This window comes from Benincasa hispida, chromosome 4, assembly GCF_027475165.1.
Source record: "Benincasa hispida cultivar pf3 chromosome 4, pf3_genome.v1.1, whole genome shotgun sequence".
NCBI classification, from domain to species: domain Eukaryota; kingdom Viridiplantae; phylum Streptophyta; class Magnoliopsida; order Cucurbitales; family Cucurbitaceae; genus Benincasa; species Benincasa hispida.
In genome coordinates, this window is record NC_143481.1 from 22,995,001 (window position 1) to 23,017,122 (window position 22,122).

At 33.5% G+C, this 22,122-nt stretch overlaps 2 protein-coding genes across 2 annotated transcripts; both read right to left on the reverse strand.

The window, feature by feature from the left end:
- Window positions 1–1,020: 1,020 nt before the first annotated feature.
- LOC120075642 (14-3-3 protein 10) lies at window positions 1,021–5,491 on the reverse strand. Its single transcript, XM_039029225.2, has 4 exons — window positions 4,110–5,491; window positions 3,532–3,654; window positions 1,954–2,070; window positions 1,021–1,333 (listed from the first exon to the last, which is right to left on the reverse strand). The coding sequence occupies exons 1-4, from the start codon at window positions 4,605–4,607 to the stop codon at window positions 1,313–1,315; spliced, it is 759 nt and encodes a 252-aa protein (XP_038885153.1). The 5' UTR covers window positions 4,608–5,491; the 3' UTR covers window positions 1,021–1,312.
- A 368-nt stretch (window positions 5,492–5,859) lies between these two features.
- On the reverse strand, window positions 5,860–12,190 carry LOC120076004 (uncharacterized). Its single transcript, XM_039029777.2, has 5 exons — window positions 11,840–12,190; window positions 11,609–11,686; window positions 11,398–11,473; window positions 6,319–6,392; window positions 5,860–6,219 (listed from the first exon to the last, which is right to left on the reverse strand). The coding sequence occupies exons 1-5, from the start codon at window positions 11,942–11,944 to the stop codon at window positions 6,148–6,150; spliced, it is 405 nt and encodes a 134-aa protein (XP_038885705.1). The 5' UTR covers window positions 11,945–12,190; the 3' UTR covers window positions 5,860–6,147.
- Window positions 12,191–22,122: the final 9,932 nt, after the last annotated feature.

Consider the following 22,122-nt stretch of genomic DNA (forward strand, 5'->3'; position numbering starts at 1 on the left):
ATAATTTGCAATTTGCATTGCTTTTCAATGTAGATAATTCCTCCATTGAACTCAGCTGGATCATCATTTTTTCTACTTTCAATTAAAACTTCAATCTAATAAATTTTATAAACCCTAACAGTCCGATACTTTTAATAAATATTCAACGATAATTTTTTATAGAAATTGACTAAATAATAATAATAATTTTCAAAAAATTATATTTAATGGTTTGTATTCTCAAAATTTAGAGTGAAAGGCTAATAAATAAATAAATAATTTAAAATCCAACAATAAATTAATTTAGAAATACATAATTTTTACCCAAGATTTTTCATGAGATTTTTATACGCATTATCCAAATTTAAATTAACTTTTTGCTCTACCTAAATTAAGTCCACCATCCAAATTTAAATTAATTTAGAAATACATAGGTTAGTTTTTATTGTACCTAGTCATTTGACAATAACCCTACTTAAATTAAGTCCACCATACAAAAACCCTCATAGTTCTGATAATTTTATTCCTATGTTGAGTTTATAACATGATTATTAATAAAATCGAGCTAAAAATACTTGTAAATCAATAACAAAAGTTTGAATTGATAATTTTAATGGATACAAATTCAAAGCTAAAAGTTAGGACTACAAATTGAACTTTTTTTTTTCAATCAAATCTTTTTTAAAGGTTACCATTTTTTGACCCAATACTTTTTGTCTGATGGGTTTTAAAATTTTCAAAATGGACATAATAATATGAAAACCGACCCCGCCTAAAGCTGAAAGCCTGAAACTGGCCTACCTGAGACCTGACACACAAAAAGCCAATTTATCAGTCTAAATTAAACCGAATCCACCAACAGTACCAAACATGTGGCTCTGCCCCCAAATCCCATAAAAAGTTACACCTATTGAACAGTTCCTAATCATTTAGACAAGCTGTTCAACTATAAATGCCATATTCCCCTTGATTGTCTTCAACCGAATATAATTGACTACTAAGTGTTGAGTATATGAATATCAGAACTTGAGATGAAGCAAATGAAGCTAAAAAATGTTCTTCATTCTGAATCTTTTCAAGTAAAAAAAAAGTAAAAAGAGCCCCACGCTTGGTCAAGAAAAGAAAAGAAAGAAGAAAAACCACCAATTTTTTTGGAACTTAGGAATTCAAGATCAAGGTTAGTCTGAGTAACAAGACATCATTCACAGACTAATGCGTTTAATTTTCCAGATTTCACACATTTAAAATATAGCATATAAGCAAATGACATTTGAAGCCCACCTCCTCCCCCCACCCTTCACAAGCACAGGACAGGTCGAGCTTATGATGCCTTCTATGACTCATCTAACTGGTCCTGCAAACAATCCAACATAATTCACTAATGTTATGCCCTCGTAGTTAAAGGGAATACAGGCTGCAATTTGTGCTTTCTAAGGGATTCTTTTCAGAGAACCTTGAGTTCTTAGTACAGTTTTCATTTGATATTTGGTTTTAAAATGTTACATTTTTACGTTTAAATTTGGAGTTCTATTTGATTTCTAGGTTTCAAGAATTACATTTTTACCTTTGATTTTTCACTAAATACTCACTTTTGATCCTTTATGTTGATTTCTATTTTACATAATTTAAAACAATTAAATTAATTTTCAATATCACGATTAAAATTAATTAAAAATGTTCATATCCTAATTTTTTTAAATGAATAACTGAAAGCTAACGTGTCAAAGATCAAAAGTGAGCATTAGTGAGTGTAAAATGATGAAACATATGAACCAGATGGAAACTAATTAAACTCAAAATTTAAAATTCAAGGGTAAAAGTGTAACATTTTGGAGCCTAAGGACCAAATGGAAATAAAACTCAAAACTCAAGAATAAAAGTGTAACATATTGAAACCTATGGACCAATTGAAACTATATAAATGAACAATGTTTTTTTTCCATTTTTTTTCCTGGGTGGATGGTGTTCACTGACCTGCGCATCTGAAGTCCAGAGAGTGAGGTTGTCCCTCAATAGTTGCATGATGAGGGTACTGTCCTTGTATGATTCTTCACCCAAAGTGTCCAACTCAGCGATGGCTTCCTCAAATGCCTGATCAGAAGAAGAAGGACTGATGACTAACACACGAAAGAACGATGGGGGAAAGAATACTGCTTGTAAGTCACTTACAAAACGGTCATTAGGTGACTAACTTTACAATAGTGCAGTTCCAAGTACTTAGCAAAAGGGGATATGAAAATACACCAAAAGGCTCAAGAAAATGTAACATGTGCAATACACGTTTCAAAGAGTCCAACAGAGAAATTATTCAACAGGACCATCACGATGTGGCTGACAGTTGTTCACTGTTATTCACTGTTGGACGTAAGAGAGAAAAGTACCTCATTTGTATCTAGAAATAATTAGAGGGCATAAAGATCTTATTGAATATGTGGCTAACATCAGTCAAATAATACATACCCTTTTCTCAAGATTACATGTTAATTTGGGTTAGAAACCTGCGAGGCATGCCATCAAGGTATTCTGGTTGAAATGAAAAATTTGAAAAGAGGGTCCTTGGGGTGTTTTTGGGGGAGGCTTTCTCAACCCCGCCCTTAGGCTGTTTCTTAGTTCTTTTTTAATATATTCCTTTCACTGTTTCTTATATATAAATAATTTTTTAAAAGAAGAGAACAAAAGACATCCATTAAAAATTCAATCAAATAAAGTGGTCAACCATAAGAGAGATTACTCTGGCAGATTTTGTAGTCTAATCCAACAGTTATTATGAAACAATCCCATTGTGATGGCCCATTGAATAATTTTTTTTCCAAACACAGGCAGTAATATTAGTTATTAGCAAAGTTTCAATGTCTGATAGACCTCTTGCAAAGGGAGATAGATCAACACATGAATCACAATAAGTCACAGATCCAATCATCCTCTGTAGACTTAACCCACTTAATGACATACTTCAATAATAAGGATGATACATTTTCATATAAAATGAACTAAAAATCCAGTGGTCTGAGGAAAGATACAATAGTATGTAGGACAATATGGCAATTCCTGAAAGCTGAAACTGAAGAGCAAAAGAATGAAATAAAAAACCCATGCAACAGTGTGAACAATTTGAATCATTGGTCAATGAAGATGCATATTAAACAAACGTGTCCAAATCTACATATGCAAGCCTACAATTTAAAGATCCACGCAATACTGTTTCATATGAACAGTGGCGTTCACGTCTGCATATGAATGATCCTAAACATAACCATAGAAGTCAAGTTTTAGGAGAAAGGTCCCTTGCCAACACATAAAGCAATTAACGTAAAGACAATAGTTTGACCAAGTCGCACCAGTAATAGTACCAGCTGACACAATTTCTTAGGAACAGTTTAATAACCCAAAATACAATAAGACAAAGATCTATAAAAGGAGGCCCCAGTGATAAAAGCAAAAGTGTGCCAGAATCAGCCCACTTCTTCTCATTGATAAAACAAAGAGAAATATACAAAGGAAAATAATGTACAACGAGAATGCTATTATGCTACATAAAGGATCAAAACTTACCTCCTTGGCCATGCTACATGCTTTATCGGACTGATTCAGAATCTCGAAGTAAAACACAGAGAAATTGAGTGCCAGCCCAAGCCTTATCGGATGAGTGGGTGCAAGATCTGCAACTGCGACATCCTTCATAGCATAAAATCCAACAAGTGCAAAATCAGCATTCAGAATATTCCAATCTCAAGCACTCATATCGCAGAATTGAAAATTCCTATTATCTTTTGATTCAATTATTAAAATAAACCATTAGAAGAGACATAGAAATGATCTCTTGGAGACTGGAGATCCCACGAAGAAAGCAACGAAAAACAGAGTAATAAAGAAAAATCGTCATCAATTTGAAAACCATTGGAACAGTCTAAATCAAGATTTGATTTCCGTGAGAGAAGAAGGCTGTAACTTAGAACACGGAAACATAACAGTAAAAGATGGATCGGATAAGTAGGGATGTTCGGTGGATACTAAATCAGTATTCAAAGTCAATTCACTAGTCAAATGTTCAACCTCACAGGTCCATAAAAGTAGCCCCAATTCGAAAATATCTCAATAATACCAAAAGAGAAAAAAAGATCCACAAATACCTGAGCAGCCCTATAAGCCAGCATGGTATCCTCAGCAGCGGCTTTCCTCTCATCCCCAACCTTAAACTCCGCCAAATACCTATGGTAATCCCCTTTCATCTTCAAGTAGAAAACCTTCGACTCACTAGCAGAAGCTGAGGGAATAAGATTCGAGTCCAAAAGCTGCAGAATACTCGCACAGACGTCGGAAAGCTCAGACTCAACCTTTGATCTATAATCCTTAACAAGAACAACATGCTCTTCATTCTTACGGCTCTCCTCCTTTTGCTCGATGGAAGAGACAATCCGCCAAGCGGCTCGAAGTGAGCCAATCACGTTCTTGTAAGCGACAGAGAGAAGATTTCGCTCCTCGACAGAGAGCTCAGAGCCTGGGGTTGAACCAAGAACGAGTTTCTGCATGAACTGAACCATCTCTTCATATCTTTCAGCCTGCTCGGCAAGCTTCGCTAGGTACACGTATTGCTCGCGAGAGAGATTCTCCGGCACGGCGGCGGCCATTTTTGAACTCCGGCGAGCAGAAGAAAATGATACAGAGAGAAGAAAGGGATTTGCGTTTTCGCCGTTTGGTAAAGATGCCGCGGGCGGCTTTAAAACCCAAAAAAGAAAATGAAAAAGAAAAAAGAAAAAAGAAAAAAGAGTTGTGCTAGCCTGCGACGAATGTAGAATAAGAGTTAAACGAGAGCCGTTGGATTAAAGTTGGGGACGATGACATCGAGGTGATTGAGGAGGATTGCCAGCTAATGCAAATGTAAGGAGAGAGAAAGCTAACACATCTTTTTCTATTTTTAATAATTTCAATCATGTTGTGAGGTAGCGTTTCAATTAATTTCTAATTATTAATACGTCCATGGGAGGAAAAGCCACGACCTTGCCACGTCACAAATTTTTTTAATTACATTAAAATTATCATATTTTATTCAAAAATTAAATTTAAGATGGAAAAAAAAACAGCTCTAAGAAAACAAAAATATTCGTTTATTAGCTGTTAATAAATTGATGGGAGGGAAGTATTAAGATTTAAGGGTATTGAATATGTATGGAATATGGATTGACTTTTTAATGAAGATTCCTTATATTACAAAATAAATAAATAAATAATTTTAAAATTTTCACTTTCTTTTAATTCCCTATTTTTCTTAGCTTTCAAAAATATTATCAAGTTTAATATATCATTCTAGTCCATAAAATTTCTCCAATTTTCAGTCCCCACTTTTTCTAGTCTTTGTACTTTTAATAAATCTTAAATTTTGATCTCTAAAGTTTATTTTTATTAAAATTAGTTCAACAACCCTAATAATATTCATGCAAGAAAATATAACATAAATATGTTTAAAAAATTTATAGTAAAGATGCAAATATATTATATACAATTTGAAAAAAAAAATAAACTTGTATTATAGACCAATTTTAAGATTTATTGAAAATATCTGCCCTAAGTTTAAACAAATTTCATAATTCTGAGATAACATGATATTTAAACTAATTTTAAAATTTAAAATATGACATTAATGAGTACTCCCTAAAAGTGAAAGAAAACGCATATACATTGACTCCATTCATTTTATAAAGATGTTTCATTTTACTCGCAAACGCAGAAAAATAACTAGAACTATGAAAAAAAGTCTTTAATGACTTAATGAGTCATCAACATATAAAAGAAAGTCCATTCTAGTTATCTGTCAAAATTGGAGGCGTTGAAACAATAACAATTTCAACATTTTAAACTTAGCTTTCAACCTAGAATCGAAAATACAAAGCCAACATCCATGCATATTAGTGAAGCAAATAAATAGTATTCCTTTTCTGTCCCACAGATTAAGAATTTAGGAAGTGTAGTCAGGGAAGATAATTGATACAAATATGAAGGGTTTTCTTTTTGTTTTGGAATTTATACAAATATCAGAACAAATGAAAATATGGGGCAGTAGAAAGTCGAAAGCATTGGCTTGGCTCAAACAAGCCTTCATGTACTTGAATTGTCATGTCGGCAGATTGCTAGATAATATGGCAATTGTTCCCAAGAGTGATGTTTCTGTTTCTACCAAATTGAATGTTTAATTCCGAGGCCATTGCAAGTCAATATAAGGCCCTTGAAACGGTTGAGATATTCCTGCACAAAACATAATAATTTGCAAACATAAGAATAATAGAAGGCGTGGTTGGATGTTGTTATTAAAAGGTAGAATAGAGAGAGGAAAGGATTTCTTACAACTACGGTGTAATCATATTTGTACAACATGCCTTTGTTGTCGTATTCTCTCCTCTTGATGGGATCACTCAAAACTGTCCATGAATAAAACAAGTTTTTTGTGAGATCTAGAGTTTATTAATTAACAATTGTGGGTTACTTTTTTTTTTTTTTTTTTTTTTTTTAAGGGGGAGGAAGGAAGGGGCATGGGAGATTAGGTAACCTCCAAAAGCCAAAACAGCCTTGACTAACAAAGGAGTGGAGTTGCAAACTCCATAGAGTCATGAAGTAGAGAGTTGTGAACCCATAGGATCCCCAGTATAAGAAGTTAAGAAGGTATAAGATTGATATTTTTAGTAATAGGATCCACAAACTTCTTGACCAAACATGGAGTGCAGTTCACAACTCCTATTTCCCTAACTTCTTTTGACCAAACACCTTAGCAGCTGTGGGAAAGAAAGGAAAAAGAAGATGGTAAGAAAGTCGAATGTAGGGAGAAATATTTATCCAATTCCAAATGCTGCTGAAATTTATCTATCTCCATCCTGAAAAAACTTTCATATTTGTCTTTAGGGACGGAAAATTTGAGTTCAAACGGAGATCCTCTAAATTTCCTTCTCAAACATTCCCTCAGTTCTCTTTAGAAGAAAAGGGCACAGAAGATTAGGTAACCTCCAAAAGCCAAAACAACCTGGACTAACAAAAAAAAATAAAATCCTTAGAGGTGTTTGGCTCACCAACATGAGTTGAGTTGGTATAATATATCAACTCATTGTTTGGCCCATCAACTTTAAATGTTGGTAGAGTTGAGTTGGTATATTTTACCAACTCTCCCTTATTCTCATGGTTTCAATCGGTCGTTGTCACACTCCAAGGACTAACTTCAGGCTCCGACAATCACCTCCGATGATAACTCCGGTGACCAACTCCGGGCTCCAACAACCACCTCCAATGACAACTCCAGCGAACCAACTCTAGGTTCTGACAACCACCTCCGATGACAATTCCGGCGACAAAATCTAGACTCTGACAACCACCTCCGATGACAGCTCCAGCGACCAACTCCGAGCTCCGACAACCTTCACGCAACCAACTCCGACAACCACCTCCGGTGACCCAACTCCGACGACCACCTTCACGCTACCAACTCTGACGACCAATTGGCTCTGACAACAAACTCCGATGAACAACTCCGACAACCACCTTCTTAGAATCCAACAACTACCTCGGACTACAAACTCCGATGAAAATCATAACGACCACTTTCGCCCGACCAACTCTAGGATTCAAAAACCACCTCTGATGACAAACTTCGATAATCAACTTCGACATCCACTTTCCCACTCCTACAAGACTAATGATTGATAAAGAATGTTGTAGGGTTGTTGATTATATTAAAAAAAAAAAGATTATTTTGTCTACATTAAGTGCAATGTTTATACGTAATGAATTCACATATCAAATGAGTGTTAAGAATATTTAGACAGAAAGTATGTAACATATAACAAAAAAAACCATAAAATGAAAAAAAAAAAAATTCTGGAACATTTTCCGACAAGAATTAGTGAAAATAGAGATTTGTTCTCTGATGATCCTCCAAATTTAGAGGAAATGAAAGTGAAACTGTTGAAAAAATGTGATAACATTCCATTGGTTGTTCTAATGATGGGAAGATTTAATTTTTTAAAAAAATCATGACATAGCAAAAATATAGAGCAACAATAGGAAGAAGAAGAAAAGAAAAGATGACAATGAAATTCATGAAGAAAAATTAGCTAGAATCAAAAGTTTTGATTTTGCTTTAGTTCCTCATTTTATTTAACCATATTTCTACAAGAAATGTAATGAGTTAATTGTTGTTCATCGCCCAAAAAATAAAGAAAGAAAGAAAGAAAAGTTTTAAACATTAAAAGAAAAAAATTGCAATCTATATTTTATTCAAACAAAAATGGGTAGAATTATTGAATAAAAAAGTTTCAAAACAAAAATAGTAATCATAAAAGCATATTATTTAGAGTTAAAAAAACTACATCAGATATCTAGACATTTGAACTCAACTCTGCAGCCCAAACACAGATATGAACTCAGACCAAATAACTCTACACCCCAAACACAAACATATGAACTCCACATACATATGAACTCCAGACATCCTACTCAACTCAGCATCTCAAACAGCTCCTTAGAGTCAAGGCAGTGGGGGAGATAGTAAGAAAGTAAGTGTAGAGAGAAATATTTATCCAATTCCAAATACTACTTAAATTTATCCATCGCCATCCTGAAACAGCTTCCACATTTATCTCTTAGGACGGAAAAACTGAGTTCAAATGGAGTTCCTTTAAATTGCCTTCTCAAGCATTCTCACAACCATATTTAGTCTACTAAAATAGGTTTTCTACCTGATCTTAATAGTTAAGAGAATCTTACCCATTCATTTATACAGATTCACAGGAAAATGGAATGAGTAGTTTCATCTTGAAACATTACATACTCCAACTAATCAAGCTAGCAATTGATTCGGACCATGAAGATACGCAAAGGGAGAGCAGTCAAAGATAGCTTGGAAAAGAAAATGCTAGGCTAGCTAGATGGCTGCTACCTCCTTGTGACTCATGTCAAAAAGGTCAAATCTTCGCATGAAAGACGCACTTAAACACACCAAGAAAATCAAGCAAAATCAAATGCATATAAGAAAACACCTTAACAGCAAATTAATATCAGTTTACCAACAAAAATTCTCTACCCTCTGCTTTCAAGTTTCAACCCCACAAAACTACAGCAGATTAAGTTAAACTGATAGGTCATGGTTATATAGAGTTCTCCCTTGTAAATAACATTTACCTTTATATATCTCCAAAACTAAGATCGACTCTAATATATCCACCATCCATCAATTCTCTTATCACATAAAACGAAGACAAGGAACTAGGAGTGGGGTGGGGGACTGCTGACCGTTCCAATAACAAGGGAATTCTGCCCTATCGGGAGAAAGCTGGTAAGCCGACCACAAGCCAACAATTTTCTCTGGATTTACTTTTCCCTATTATGAAAGTCAAATCGTCAAAATAGAGAAACCTATGGCCTATGGACGAAGTTCAACACAATATTCTACATGGAAAACCCAGAAAAGGACTCTGATAAATCTTTTTCTTAAAATAAGAAACTGAACTTTCATTAAGAATTAGCAAGATGTGGCTGCAAAAGAAAGGCGGAAAGGGAAAAGCAACTTATTTAGGTATAGCATTGGTGATTTTCTGTTGCAGCCAACCTTCTTATACCTATAAAAGAAAGGAGAAAGGAAGTAGCCTAGGTGGGAGCATGTACACTTCCTTGAGAGAACTGGAGAGAAAAGAAAATGTCAAAGCCACGAGAGAATTATTTATAAAAGTGCAAGGAGTGAATTCAGTGGCAAAGTTTGCACCTTATGCAGAAATTACTTTTAAAAAATAACTAATATCGTCTTACTGAGTTAATCTTCTGGCACTCTTATAAGCCCACAAACTCTGCATGTAAACAGTAAATTGATATTTTCAAGATATTTTTAGACTTTGTCTCAAGATTTCTCCTATTCCAGGTTTCTCACATAGAATATTGGAGTATAGTTTTATCCAAGTTATCTCTCTATCTTATTCGTTTTATTATTTATCTAGATGAGTAAATCATGGGAGAATACTAGTCCTTAGACATATTAGTTTAGTTGATGATGTTTGAACCATTTTTTCCAACAAATGGTATCAAACTAAGTTACTAAACCAGGCCAGAACACAAAAGCTCAGCACCCCAACATGTCCGTACAATAAGTTAATGCATCAATTAATAATGGAACCTTTCCTCCTCAATCCACCTTGTGGGGAGAAGGGTCACTTTTTATGGCTTGCTAAGGTGTGTGCAATCTTAGAAACAATGTGGGATGGGTGGAATAGTAGGACTTTTAGAGGGATGGATAGGGACCTTAGTGAGGTTTGGTCTCTTGCTCGCTTTCATGTTTCTTTGTGGGCTTTGGTTTCAAAGACCTTTTGTAACTATTCTATAGGTGTTATTTTGCATAATGGAAGTCTCTTCCTGTAGAGGGAGGTTTCTTTTTGGGGCTTGGTTTTTAGTACGCCCATGTATTCTTTCATTTTTTTTCTCTATGAGAGTTGTTTCTATCAAAAATTAATAATGGAACCTCCCAACAGTACATCAGTTTTTTTTTCTTATAGGACTCAACAGTACATCATTTGTGATTTTTCTGTTTGTGTGGTCTCAACAGTACATCATTTAAAAACTGTGTATTGAAAGTGGGGTCATCGGCTTTGTCTTATAGCCTTGTATATTTGTGAACTTGGCTTGTCTAGTTTATGAGTTCTCTACCACAACCTCTATGGTGGTTTCATTGTTCTTGATGGTAGTCTTTCCTTTCATCACCCCCTCCCCACCATCACCGCCACCCACGAAAAAAGAGATGCAAGAACCAAAAACTTGTCATCTCCCACAACAACAAACCAGCAACATACCTGAGCTTCTCATTTCAAACTAAAATTACTCAATTTAAATGGAAACAACACTAGGTTATCATGCTCTTTAAAGAAAGAATGAAGATGAACATACCTTTGCAGGCTCTCTTCCCACCGTAACTACTACTACAAAGCCCCTCACAGAATTCACTTTTCCATTCTTGTTTCTTTTCTTTCTCTGAGTACTTGGGCATCTAAGATCTTCATGTAACAAATATAGAACCTTGGAAGGAGAAATTAGAAGTACAAGGAGGCAATCTAATTGATATTCGGTATTTCCCCTTGACCGGGAGCCGATTCCTTGTCTCCCATTTGTACTACTTTTACTCTAATGATGTCTTCTCTCTCTCTCTCTCTCTCTCTCTCTCTCTGTGTGTGTGTGTGTGTGTATATATATAACTACATAATCTCTACTCTACTGCTCAAGCCTTCTTATAGTGTGAACATTTTTTTTTACTTAAAATCCATTTCGTGACACAACACAACTCACAAATCACGAGTATACACGATCCCTAACTAAGACGTATGTGATGGAAAATGCAGGAAATCCTGTAAAATAATGAGAGCAGTAAGATGCATTAAAAACTAAAAGATGAAACCTGACCTTGAAAAGCCTCGTTTATTTCCTGAAATCTGGAGGTGGCAATATCTTGATCTTTCTGCTTATCAGGATGCCATTTCTACAGGGAACCAATTCCAAGTACCGGTAAAGATTATCACCCACAAATAAGAACACTGAAATGAGGAGCAAATCAAAATGGATAAAGGAAAAACGGGGAAAAGAGACAAAATGGAGAGGACACGAAGTCACGAACCAGAGCCAGCCGTATGTAATTGGCTCGAATATCATGATCAGTTGCATCGTAATCCACCTCCAACGTCTTGTAATAATCCTAAAAAGAAGCAAAACCCAGAAAACTTCATCAATACGGAAAAATGCCCAACAACCAATACCAACTCAAAACCCTAGTACGTTTCACATGGACAATAAATGCAATTGGAAGAGGAAGAAGAGGATGTGCGAGATACTCGTTAAGTGGAATCACCTTAAAATTAGTCGCTGCAGAGAAGAAATCAAAGTTAATAAAGGATTCTTGATCGGATTGTGGCTGGTGGGAGTCCGGCAACCCACGATGGCAATCGTCCCACATCGCAGCACAACAGAGAGAGAGAGAGAGAGAGATAAAATCGGGAGTGCGTCGGAGGCGATGGATTAAAGCGATTGGAAGGTGGTAGCTGGCCTGCTGACTCGTCTAGTTTGTTCGTGAATTTTTGTGCTTATCGAAATGCCGCGTAATACAGATTATTGTGATTTTAGCCTACGCATACGCTATGCAATCCGAATCAAAGAAAAACAACAAAATGTAAATACAAGGAAGGTTCTAAATATGGATGCCAATGGAGAGTGGAAATTTTGAGAAAACTTATTAAATCGGTAGAAATGGTTATAATTCGAAATATGATCTCGATGTAGATGAAAATTTTGAGAAAAATTATAGAAATTGAAAATTTTGTTATAATTAGTTAATGAAACTTTCGTAGTTGTTTAATTACTATAATTGATTATTTTTAATCACAATCTATACTATGAGACAAACATTCAATTTTCCTTTTGAGTTATTGGTTATAAGGTTATATGAGTAATTTTACTTTAAAATCGTTAAATAAAAAAAATCTCCTATTTAATATTTACATTTGTTTTTTTTTTTTAAATATCGAACATCACGTTAATCCATTCAAAAATATTATTTATCTTTTATATATTTTTTAATTCTCATGTCCTTTTATGTTTATATAAGTTCACCCTCTTTCAATCTTCCAATTCTCAAAACTTCCTCTCAATATTCTCTTTTATTTAACACGAGCGTAACTCAATTGACATAATACTCGTATGACATAATATTCGTATCAATTCCCCCACCTAACATAGTATCAATTGGCATAATACTCGTACCATGCAATTTCTTATTTGATTAGGTTATTCATTCTCACATATTAAAGAGGGTAGAGATGGAATACTCTTGAGGTTCCAACAATTTAATGGTTTTATAAGTTTTTTTTTTTTTTTTTTTTACTTTTTAATTTTGTAGATACAAATCTACACCCATGAATTGAGTTTAGTTGAGTGATTATACTTTTTTTCTCCTTAATTTGTTGTAAATACACCCATTTGATCCATATTTTTAAACAATATTTTAAGGCTTTTCATCTTCATACAAAATGATATTTTTATTGCAATGAAGTTTAAAAATAAGAAAATACAACAGTAAGTCTGTAGAAAAATAATATTTTGGTTTAAAATAATAATAATAATAATATAAAATAAACTAAGAGAGGAGTATATATATATTTATATGTATATATAATTTGAAAGATCACGAAATTTGTAAGGAAATAGAAAAAAGTTGTTTTGATTTAAATTAAAGATTCAAATTAAGAAAAGTAATAAAATCAAAAAATGAAAATAATCTTGTTTCCTTCTATCTTATTTTCTTAGTTTGATCTTTCTCAAATTTTCAGTTTAGATCTGGTTTACATTACTATATCATATATTTATTATTAAATTCTAGATTTTTATAATTATTTATTGTTTTAAATCTTTAAAAAAAATCTTTCAACTTTACTTTAAAGATTTTCGGCTACACACTCACACGTTTTCGAGAAGCAAGCTCCCTCCGATTTGCCTTGAATCTTCCTCTGTTGACCGGAAGAGATACCCGAAAGGCTTCCGAAAGGCTTTTTTTATAGAGAGAGAGTAAGGGGGCGCGGTACGGAAGATTGGTCCGTTCCGCAAAGCTGAGCTTTATGGAATAAGACCCGTAGAGTCCCGTCGGGTAGCCAGAACCTGCCAGTTTTTCACTAAATAGGCATAAGACTATCTTAGTCGCGAGATCGGCCCCGCCTAAGGCGTTTGGACTAGTTTACGAGGAGTGAAGCCGCTCGCCGCCTACCAATCAAAGAGGTTGGAAGAATAGGTAATAGACATAAAATCATCCATTCAGGTTCTATATTTGTTCGAACATCCCGCTACTGGCACTTGAAAAAGCTGCTTTCTAGATTAAATAAAATTTTAAAAAATTACGTTACTAGATTTTTTTTAAATCACATTTACTCCTTAATCTCTAATTCATGTTAATTAAAAGTAATTTTAAAAAAACGAATTTTATCTCTATTTAATATTATCTAAAACCGAATTCACATTAAAATAAAAATTTATTACAAAGAAAAACTCATGTCATCTAAAAACCTATGATAGTACATGTTTAAGGGGGAAAAACAATTTTATCTCAAAATCACGTTAGAAAGGATTTTTTTAAAAAAACAAAACACATTTTATCTAAAATTTACATTAAAAGCAAAAATAAAAAAATTAATGTTATCTTTAAAAAAAATCATTTAATTCATTTTAAATGATAAAGAAGTTTACAAAATAATAATAAAATATCATTTTATGTAATATTATTAAATAATCTCATTATATTCAAGTATGATTCACACTAAATGCACGAGATTTTTGTTTTAAAATCTCATTAAATCTAATAATTTTGAGATTTAATTTAAAATTTGAATCTAAGATTTAAATTAAATCTCAAAATTAAATTTTGAATCTATTTTTTTTTTATAAATAACTAAATTGTGCTCACAATTTTTTATGTATCTTCTTTTATTTTATTTCTTAATTTTATATTTCATTATCATTTTTTTTCTTTTTGCAGTTTCATGTCATTTTTATCTCATTTGAGATATGTATACTAGTTTCATCTTACTGAACTTTTTTTCTTTTAATATTTAATTAACGACTTTGTTTTCTTCTTTTTCTACCTCTATAGTTGACGTTTTCTCAAACTTTCTTTTTTTAAATATTTATGGTGCACCAGTCTCCTTTTATTTCTTACCTTTCTTACCACCCTGTTAAACTATTTTTTCTCTTATCATTCGCTAAATTTTTTATCGTATATGTTTTCCTTTTTCTTCTAATAGATGTAGCCATAAACTAGCTAATGGGAGGAGATTTAGATTGAATAATCTTTTTTTTTAATTAAAAAATAGTGAACTCGAATAGTAGTTATAGATACCATAGAAATATCTTTTATTTTAAGATTTCTTATTATAAATGCAAATATTATTAGTTTATTTGTTTTTTAAGGAAGTTTATTTATTCTCTTAATATCGAGTATTTAAACAGATAATAAGATGCCTGAGATGGTGTTAAGATTCTGTTCTTTCGATTTCGAAAAATCTGAATCCCAAGAATATATTGAGCATCTCCCAAATCTTTCATTTGGAATTGTGATGCTAACCATCTCTTTATGTCAGCAAAGTAACTTGTCTCATTCCCAATGAGCAAGATATCATCAGACCAAGAATGCTACAGTTTTGTTGACTATCTTCTTGTATACATGAGATTTGTCAACATTTTGTTCAAAGCCATAAAATTTGATCGTAGTGTAAATCTTATATTCTAGGATCTAGAACCTTGTTTCAATCCATAAATGAATCTCTTAAGCTTACAAACTTTTTGTTCTTAACCCTGTTTAATGAACCCTTCTGATTGAGACATAAAAATACCTTCAAGATGACCATTCAAAAAGGCTGTCTTAACATCCATTTGCCATATCTCATGGTCATAATATGCAACAATGGATAAGAGTATTCTTATTGATTTTATCATGGCAATAGGAGAGAAGGTTTCTTCCCAGTCAATCCCCTCTCTTTGGGTAAAACCTCTTGCCACGAGTCTGGCTTTATAAGTTTGCACCTTGCTAGTTTGATCTCTTTTAGATCCATTTACAACCTATAGATTTAACCTCATATGGATGATCTACAAGATCCTAGATGGAATTAAAGTACATAGACTCCATTTCTACGTCCATGGCTTTCATCCATTGTTCCCCAACATCTTCCATTGCCTGTTTAAAGGTCAATGGATCTTCTAGACCATAATCAAATATGATGTCTTGGGTTTCTGTTAAACCCACATAGTGTTCAGGTTGATGAACAATCCTCTCACTACATTGAGTCATTCTCAACTCTTGAGAAGAATGTGATGGAGCAACAACCATTGTTGATGGACTAGCTTCATCAACAACTTTTATTGATTCATCTATAGTATCTTTGGTCATTTCTTTCAATATCAGTTTACTACGAGGTTGATGACTTCTAATATGATCTTCTTCCAAGAATGTAGCATTTGTCGAAACAAATACTTTATCTTCTTGGGGATCATAGAATAATCCTCATTTTGTTTATTTTGGGTATCCAATAAAGAGGCATAACTTCGAACGTCCTTCCAATTTTTTAGGGTTTTGTACCAACACGTGTGCCGGACATCCTCAGACCCGAAAGTAACGTAAACTACCTTTACATTCTTTCCATAACTCATACGGTATTTTAGAAACATTTTTTGAGGGAACCATGTTCAGAATATATACCACAGTCTGTACTGCATACCCCCAAAAAGGATTGAGGTAACTAAGAAAAACTCATCATGGATCAAGCCACGTCTAACAAGGTTCGGTTTCTCCTTTCTGCAACACTGTTCTATTGTGGTATTCCAGGTGCTGTGAGTTGGGATTGAATTTCATGATCTACCAAATAGTTCTGGAATTGTAAATCCATATACTCACTACCTCGATCTAATCGAAGTGTTTTAACTTTTTTACCTAATAAGTTCTCTGTTTCGGTCTTGAAATCCCTAAACCTTTCAAGAGTTTCAGACTTATAACTTATTAGGTAAATATAGTCATATCTAGAATAATCATCAATAAAACTGACAAAATATTCATATCCACCTCGTGCTCTTACATTCATCGAACCATAAAAGTCTGAATGTATAAGTTCGAGGGGTTCTTTGGCATGAAGATCTTTTCTAGTAAAAGATCTTTTAGTCATTTTTCCCTCAAGTCATGATTCACAAAGAGGTAAAAAACTGTCTTCTAACTAATTTAGATGACCGTTTTGAACTAATCTCTCAATCCTATTGAGATTTGTGTGACCAAGTCTGAGATGCCAAAGATAGGCGTTAGGAAAAATCTTCTGTTTTTTATTTTGAGTTTCAGTCGTTTTAAACATCTCTATATTTAAAATGGCTTTTGCTTCAGTTGGTTTTAACACATACAAGTTATTCTCAAGTCTAGCAGAACAAATATGAACACCTCTTGAAAAAACAAACACTTTATTAACTTCAAAAGATACTTTATACATATTTTCAAGTAGACAAGAAATGGAGATTAAGTTTCTTTTCATCTTTGGTACATAATACACATATCTTAACAAGACAAAAGAATCTCCAAAAAATAACTTGACATCTCCCAGTGCTTCTATTGAAATGACTTCCCCCGTTCCTGCCTTGAAAGTCATTTCATACTCTAAGAGTTATTTCCAAGAACTAGTTTCTTGTAGAAAAGTGCAAACATGGTTAGCGGCTCCTAATGTAATATCCAGGTCGAGTGAGAATTTTCCACTAAACATGTTTCAAAAGCAAGTAAATCTGATTTACCTTGGTTTGCCTTTTCTGCTTTCTTCTCAGCTAAATACTTCGGGTAGTTTCGTTTCCAGTGTCTGTCTTCTCTACAATGTAAACATTTTCTTTTAGGAGCCTTGGTTTTCTTTGCAGTAGGTTGTTTATTCCTTTTCCATTTTTCTTTATCTATACATTTTTATCTTTAGATGAAGAAGGGACAAACTTCTTTTTGTTACCGGGTTTCATTCCTGACGAAGAACTCTTTAGAAATTTCTTTTGACGTGAAATAACATTTGCTTCACTCTCTTTTAATTTCATCATTGACTAATAAGTCTGCAATTCGTTCAATAAAGTGGTCAAGTTGTAACTTATCTTATTCATTACGACATTAGTATGAAAAGTTAGGTAGCTCTTCGGAAGAGACTCTAATATCATACTGACTTGACTAGTTTCATCTATAATAGTCCCATGAGCTTCAGCGACATTAAAATGAATCATCATGTCTAGGACATGTCCCCAGACATTGGTTCCATCTTTCATTCTCGAGTTATAAACATATTTTATTGCCTCGTGTCGAACAGAAGATGAGGGTTGCCCAAATATATCATGTGATGATGCCATAATTTCACGAGTTGTCGGCATGGGATCATGTTTCTTGTTGAGCATATCAAATATGCTCGCTAAGATATAGGCCCTAGCCTTTTCATTCGCCCCCACCCACCTATCATATGCATCCCGAACACTTTGGTTTGTCGTCGAACTGGGAATAGGAGAACATTCCTCCGTTAACACAAACCTCAAATCATCAACTATTAATATCGTGTTTAAATTTGACTTCCAATTGGAATAACCCTCTTTGTTAAATTTGTCAGAAGTTAGAAGTTGTATAATTGAGTTTGACATGCTGAAAAATGAACAAATTCTATTATTAAAGTGCATCTAAATCCAATTTTTAGCAAACACTAATAAAGTACCCATAGATCTTTATTTATTTGCAACCATACTATAGTGATTTAGAATAAGTGCTACCTGAGGTAGCCAAATATCCCTTCACTAAAGCAAGACATTCTTGACTAAATATTGTCTCCAGAATATCTCATATTCCAACAGTCATTTAGCTATCGTTTTCCGGTCAAGAACTTACTAACACTTAGTAATTCTGTAAGTGTGACTCGCCATTTTTCAGATCTTATAGAATGGTATGAACATGCCCCCGAATTGGAAGACAATGTGCAAGACAGAATTATAAGACCCTATTCATTTCTGAAGCTTGGGTTGTTATGAATCCTATGTTACAACCCTCCAAAGGGATCGCCGCTATTAACGACTAGCTAGTGTCGCCTAAAAATGACAGTAGACGCAACATAGAAATCTCACGGTTCAAACTAATGGAGGAGACTGTAAGATACGCTATCACACTTCCTTCATCCACTTATTATGAACTACTTCCCTCATTCACCTTGATATTGACCCATGCAAACACTTTCCGAATGGAGCAGTCAAGGTAAAATCGACACGAACCCGAGCATGGATCTCACGATGTGAACTCTTGAGGACATGAGAGCTAAAAATGATATATCATATATATTGTTAATCTCCCACTGAAGTGTTCTAAATGTTTTGGGTATTTGTTTACTTAAGTTTGTTACAACTAATTTTAAACAACCTAAGTTTATGTGTTTATTATCCAAATATAACATTTATATTTGGATTTAACCTATGATGTCTAGGTTAAAACTAATTTTATACCTAACACTGCTCACGCATGCTCATAAATCTGGTTATCAATTTTCGTTATTTTAGTCATATTCTCCAGGTAGGAGGTGTTACGTAAACCGTCAACTTAAGTACCTCCATGTTGGGTTTGGTAACACTTGTGGGCTTTGTATGATCTTGAATTGAGGAAAGCAGGAGGTAGACGATCGAGTAAGTGGGAGATGAATATTGTCTATCGTATAGACGATGTACTCGATTGTTTAGAAGATGAAGCCCAGACTTTGCTACTTGTTCATATAGCAACGATTAACTATCGTATAGTAAACTCGTAACTCGATCGTGTATGCTTTCTATGCTATAGCTTAGTAAAACTCAATCAGCCTTAGACAGGATTGTGAACTGATTGAGTTTGTAACCAAAATTTATAAGATAATGACCTATTTTAACTATTAAAACAAGTTGTTAACCTAAGTGAGCATGCTTTTTATTTTTGTTATGGATTTTAATGTTTAATTCAATTTTATAACAAATTACAAAAATAGACATGCTAAACATCTATAACATACATCAAAGGCATTCAACTTTTAACATAATCTTTATATTTAAACTATTGAAACCCTATACATGCATACTGTACATTATAACAATTTTATAACATACTTCAATGCATGTAACTTGCTTCCTATGGTGGGATTTTTAATTCTATGTAGCATACTTTATGCATATACAAAAATATCTAATTATAACATACATCAAATGCATAAATAATTAAACATAAAACTGATATGGTTTTTGGTTTTGGCAGTTCAAAGTAAATAAAAGCCTAAATATTACATAAATCAACAAAACCGGCTTAAAAAACTTCTGGATCGCTTGGACCGCCTTGAACCGGAAAAAACTCATCAAGTACCAGCAAGCAACCAGCATTAAGTATGCTGGTGTGCATTGAGTATGACATCGAGCATCATCGAACATAAAATATTTCACGAAAATACCATCGAGTAGACGCCATCGACCATCCAGTAGGGCATCATGCATCGAGTATTGAGTATTTCATGAAATATCATTGAGTAAAAATGCAACGATTACCATCGAGTATGGAATCGAGCATTGAGTATTTCATGAAATATCATCAAGTAAATGCATCGAGTACCATCCAGTATGGCATCGTGCATCGAGTATTTCATGAAATATCATTGAGATTGCCATTTCCCATTGAGCATCGAGTATCTGGCAGAAATTCGAATTTCCAGTTCTTGCTACTTCAACCTTCTTTACTTTTTTCTTCAATTACATCCTAATTGCAACTTTAATGACTCCAAACGAATTATAGACTCTTAAACACATATTAAGGCCCATCAAACAAGAGCTAATTAGAAGAGTTACAACATAATTGAAAAGATTCAAATGCCAAAACACTGAAAAGCCATATCAGTTCACCATTTTCATATAGTTCATGAAGAACACCCACCAAACTCAAATTAACAACAATTGAGTGCTTAAATCATGCTCTAATATCAATTGTTAGAGTATATTAATGTGCAACGGAGGAAAAACAACATCAATAGGTACTCTAATCATACTTAATTTGAGTTTAAAACATGCTTCAAAGTAACTTTTACAAAAGAAGGTTTACTGAACACAATACCTTTGAAGTATCCTCTTCAAGTCTGGCTGAGTTCCATATAAAAGAGCTTTAATCTTCAAGTAGACAACCACCAAGATCTTCTCTACTATTCTCTTGCAAGGATTGTGTAGTGGAAACACTAAATTGAGCTGGATGTATATAAGATATGAAGAGGGTTTGGTGATTTCTGCAGAGTTCCTTTCAAAGTTCTTGTAAGCATGAATCATAATTCAACTCAAAACTTCAATTTATAGAGCTTTCACCATCCAAATTCATAGTTTGCATGAAGGACAACTCCTACTTCATGGAGAAAATGGAGTTGTGAATAAGGAAGTTCAAAACATAGTGGAGATTTTCAACCGTTTGGAAATCTCCACTTTGAAAAATGATTTTAAAATTTTTTTCCAAAAAATGATTTCTAAAACCATTTTTATATTAAACTTATTTAATTTCATTTAGTAGTTTTATAAAAATTAATTCAATTAATTAATTTTTAATAAAAACTAATTAATTAACCTTTTAATTAATTTTGTTAATTTAACATCTAATATTAAATTAATAATGAAATTAATATTATACAATTAATATTTAAATCATATGTTAAACATGAATCATTTCTCTAATTTCATTTAATTTCAATAAAATTAAACATTTTAATTGTATCGAATACAATAAATAGAAAACCTAATTGAATTTGAGCATTATTCTAAACCCCATTTTTAAATCTTATCAAGACTACTCAATTTACTAATCCAAATTATGAACTAGTAGAGGGACCTTATGAACCTACAGATCATGAGCTCTAACGACTTGTAATTAATTGGTTAGACTCTTTAAATCGAATTAATCACTATTTGTTAACTACCAAGACATTCCACTATAGCTCGATAGTTGCACTCCTTCACCGTAGGTATATTTCTGTCGATTTTAACCATAATCGATAAGTCAATCCTTCACAGGTCATTCGTATTTATAGTTGGGTCAAAAATTACCTTTTTACCCCTATAAATACATCTTGCTCCTTAAGCTCCCACTGATCCTCCATTGAACAATTGATTTATAGTCCAGCTTATAAACATAACCCTCTCTTCCATGAGAGGACGGGGTCCTATTGTTTAAGACAAGGCATCAACTATGTCTCCAATTATCTATCTGGTCTTATCCCCAAAATGGGAGGTTTATTGAGTAGTGTTGTTGGACTACTCTCATCTATGTAGATCAAAGGATAATCCCGAATAAACAGGAGTTCATAGTTAGCTCAGGATTAAGATCGAGTTACCCTAGGTCATTGAGTTTTAGATAGTCAGTTTTAACAGTAAACGGTTGTTATAAAAAAAGTGACTATTTTGAGGTCCAGTCTTATGCAAACTCATTGCACAGGATGTCTCCATTCACATATCTCTACATGAATGATTTTAGGATCACATCATTTGTATCAGTATACAAAATAGGCCACATCTAATAGTGTCACTAGGGTGAGGTACCCAATCTCATCCATATACTTATACACCATTTTGGCTACG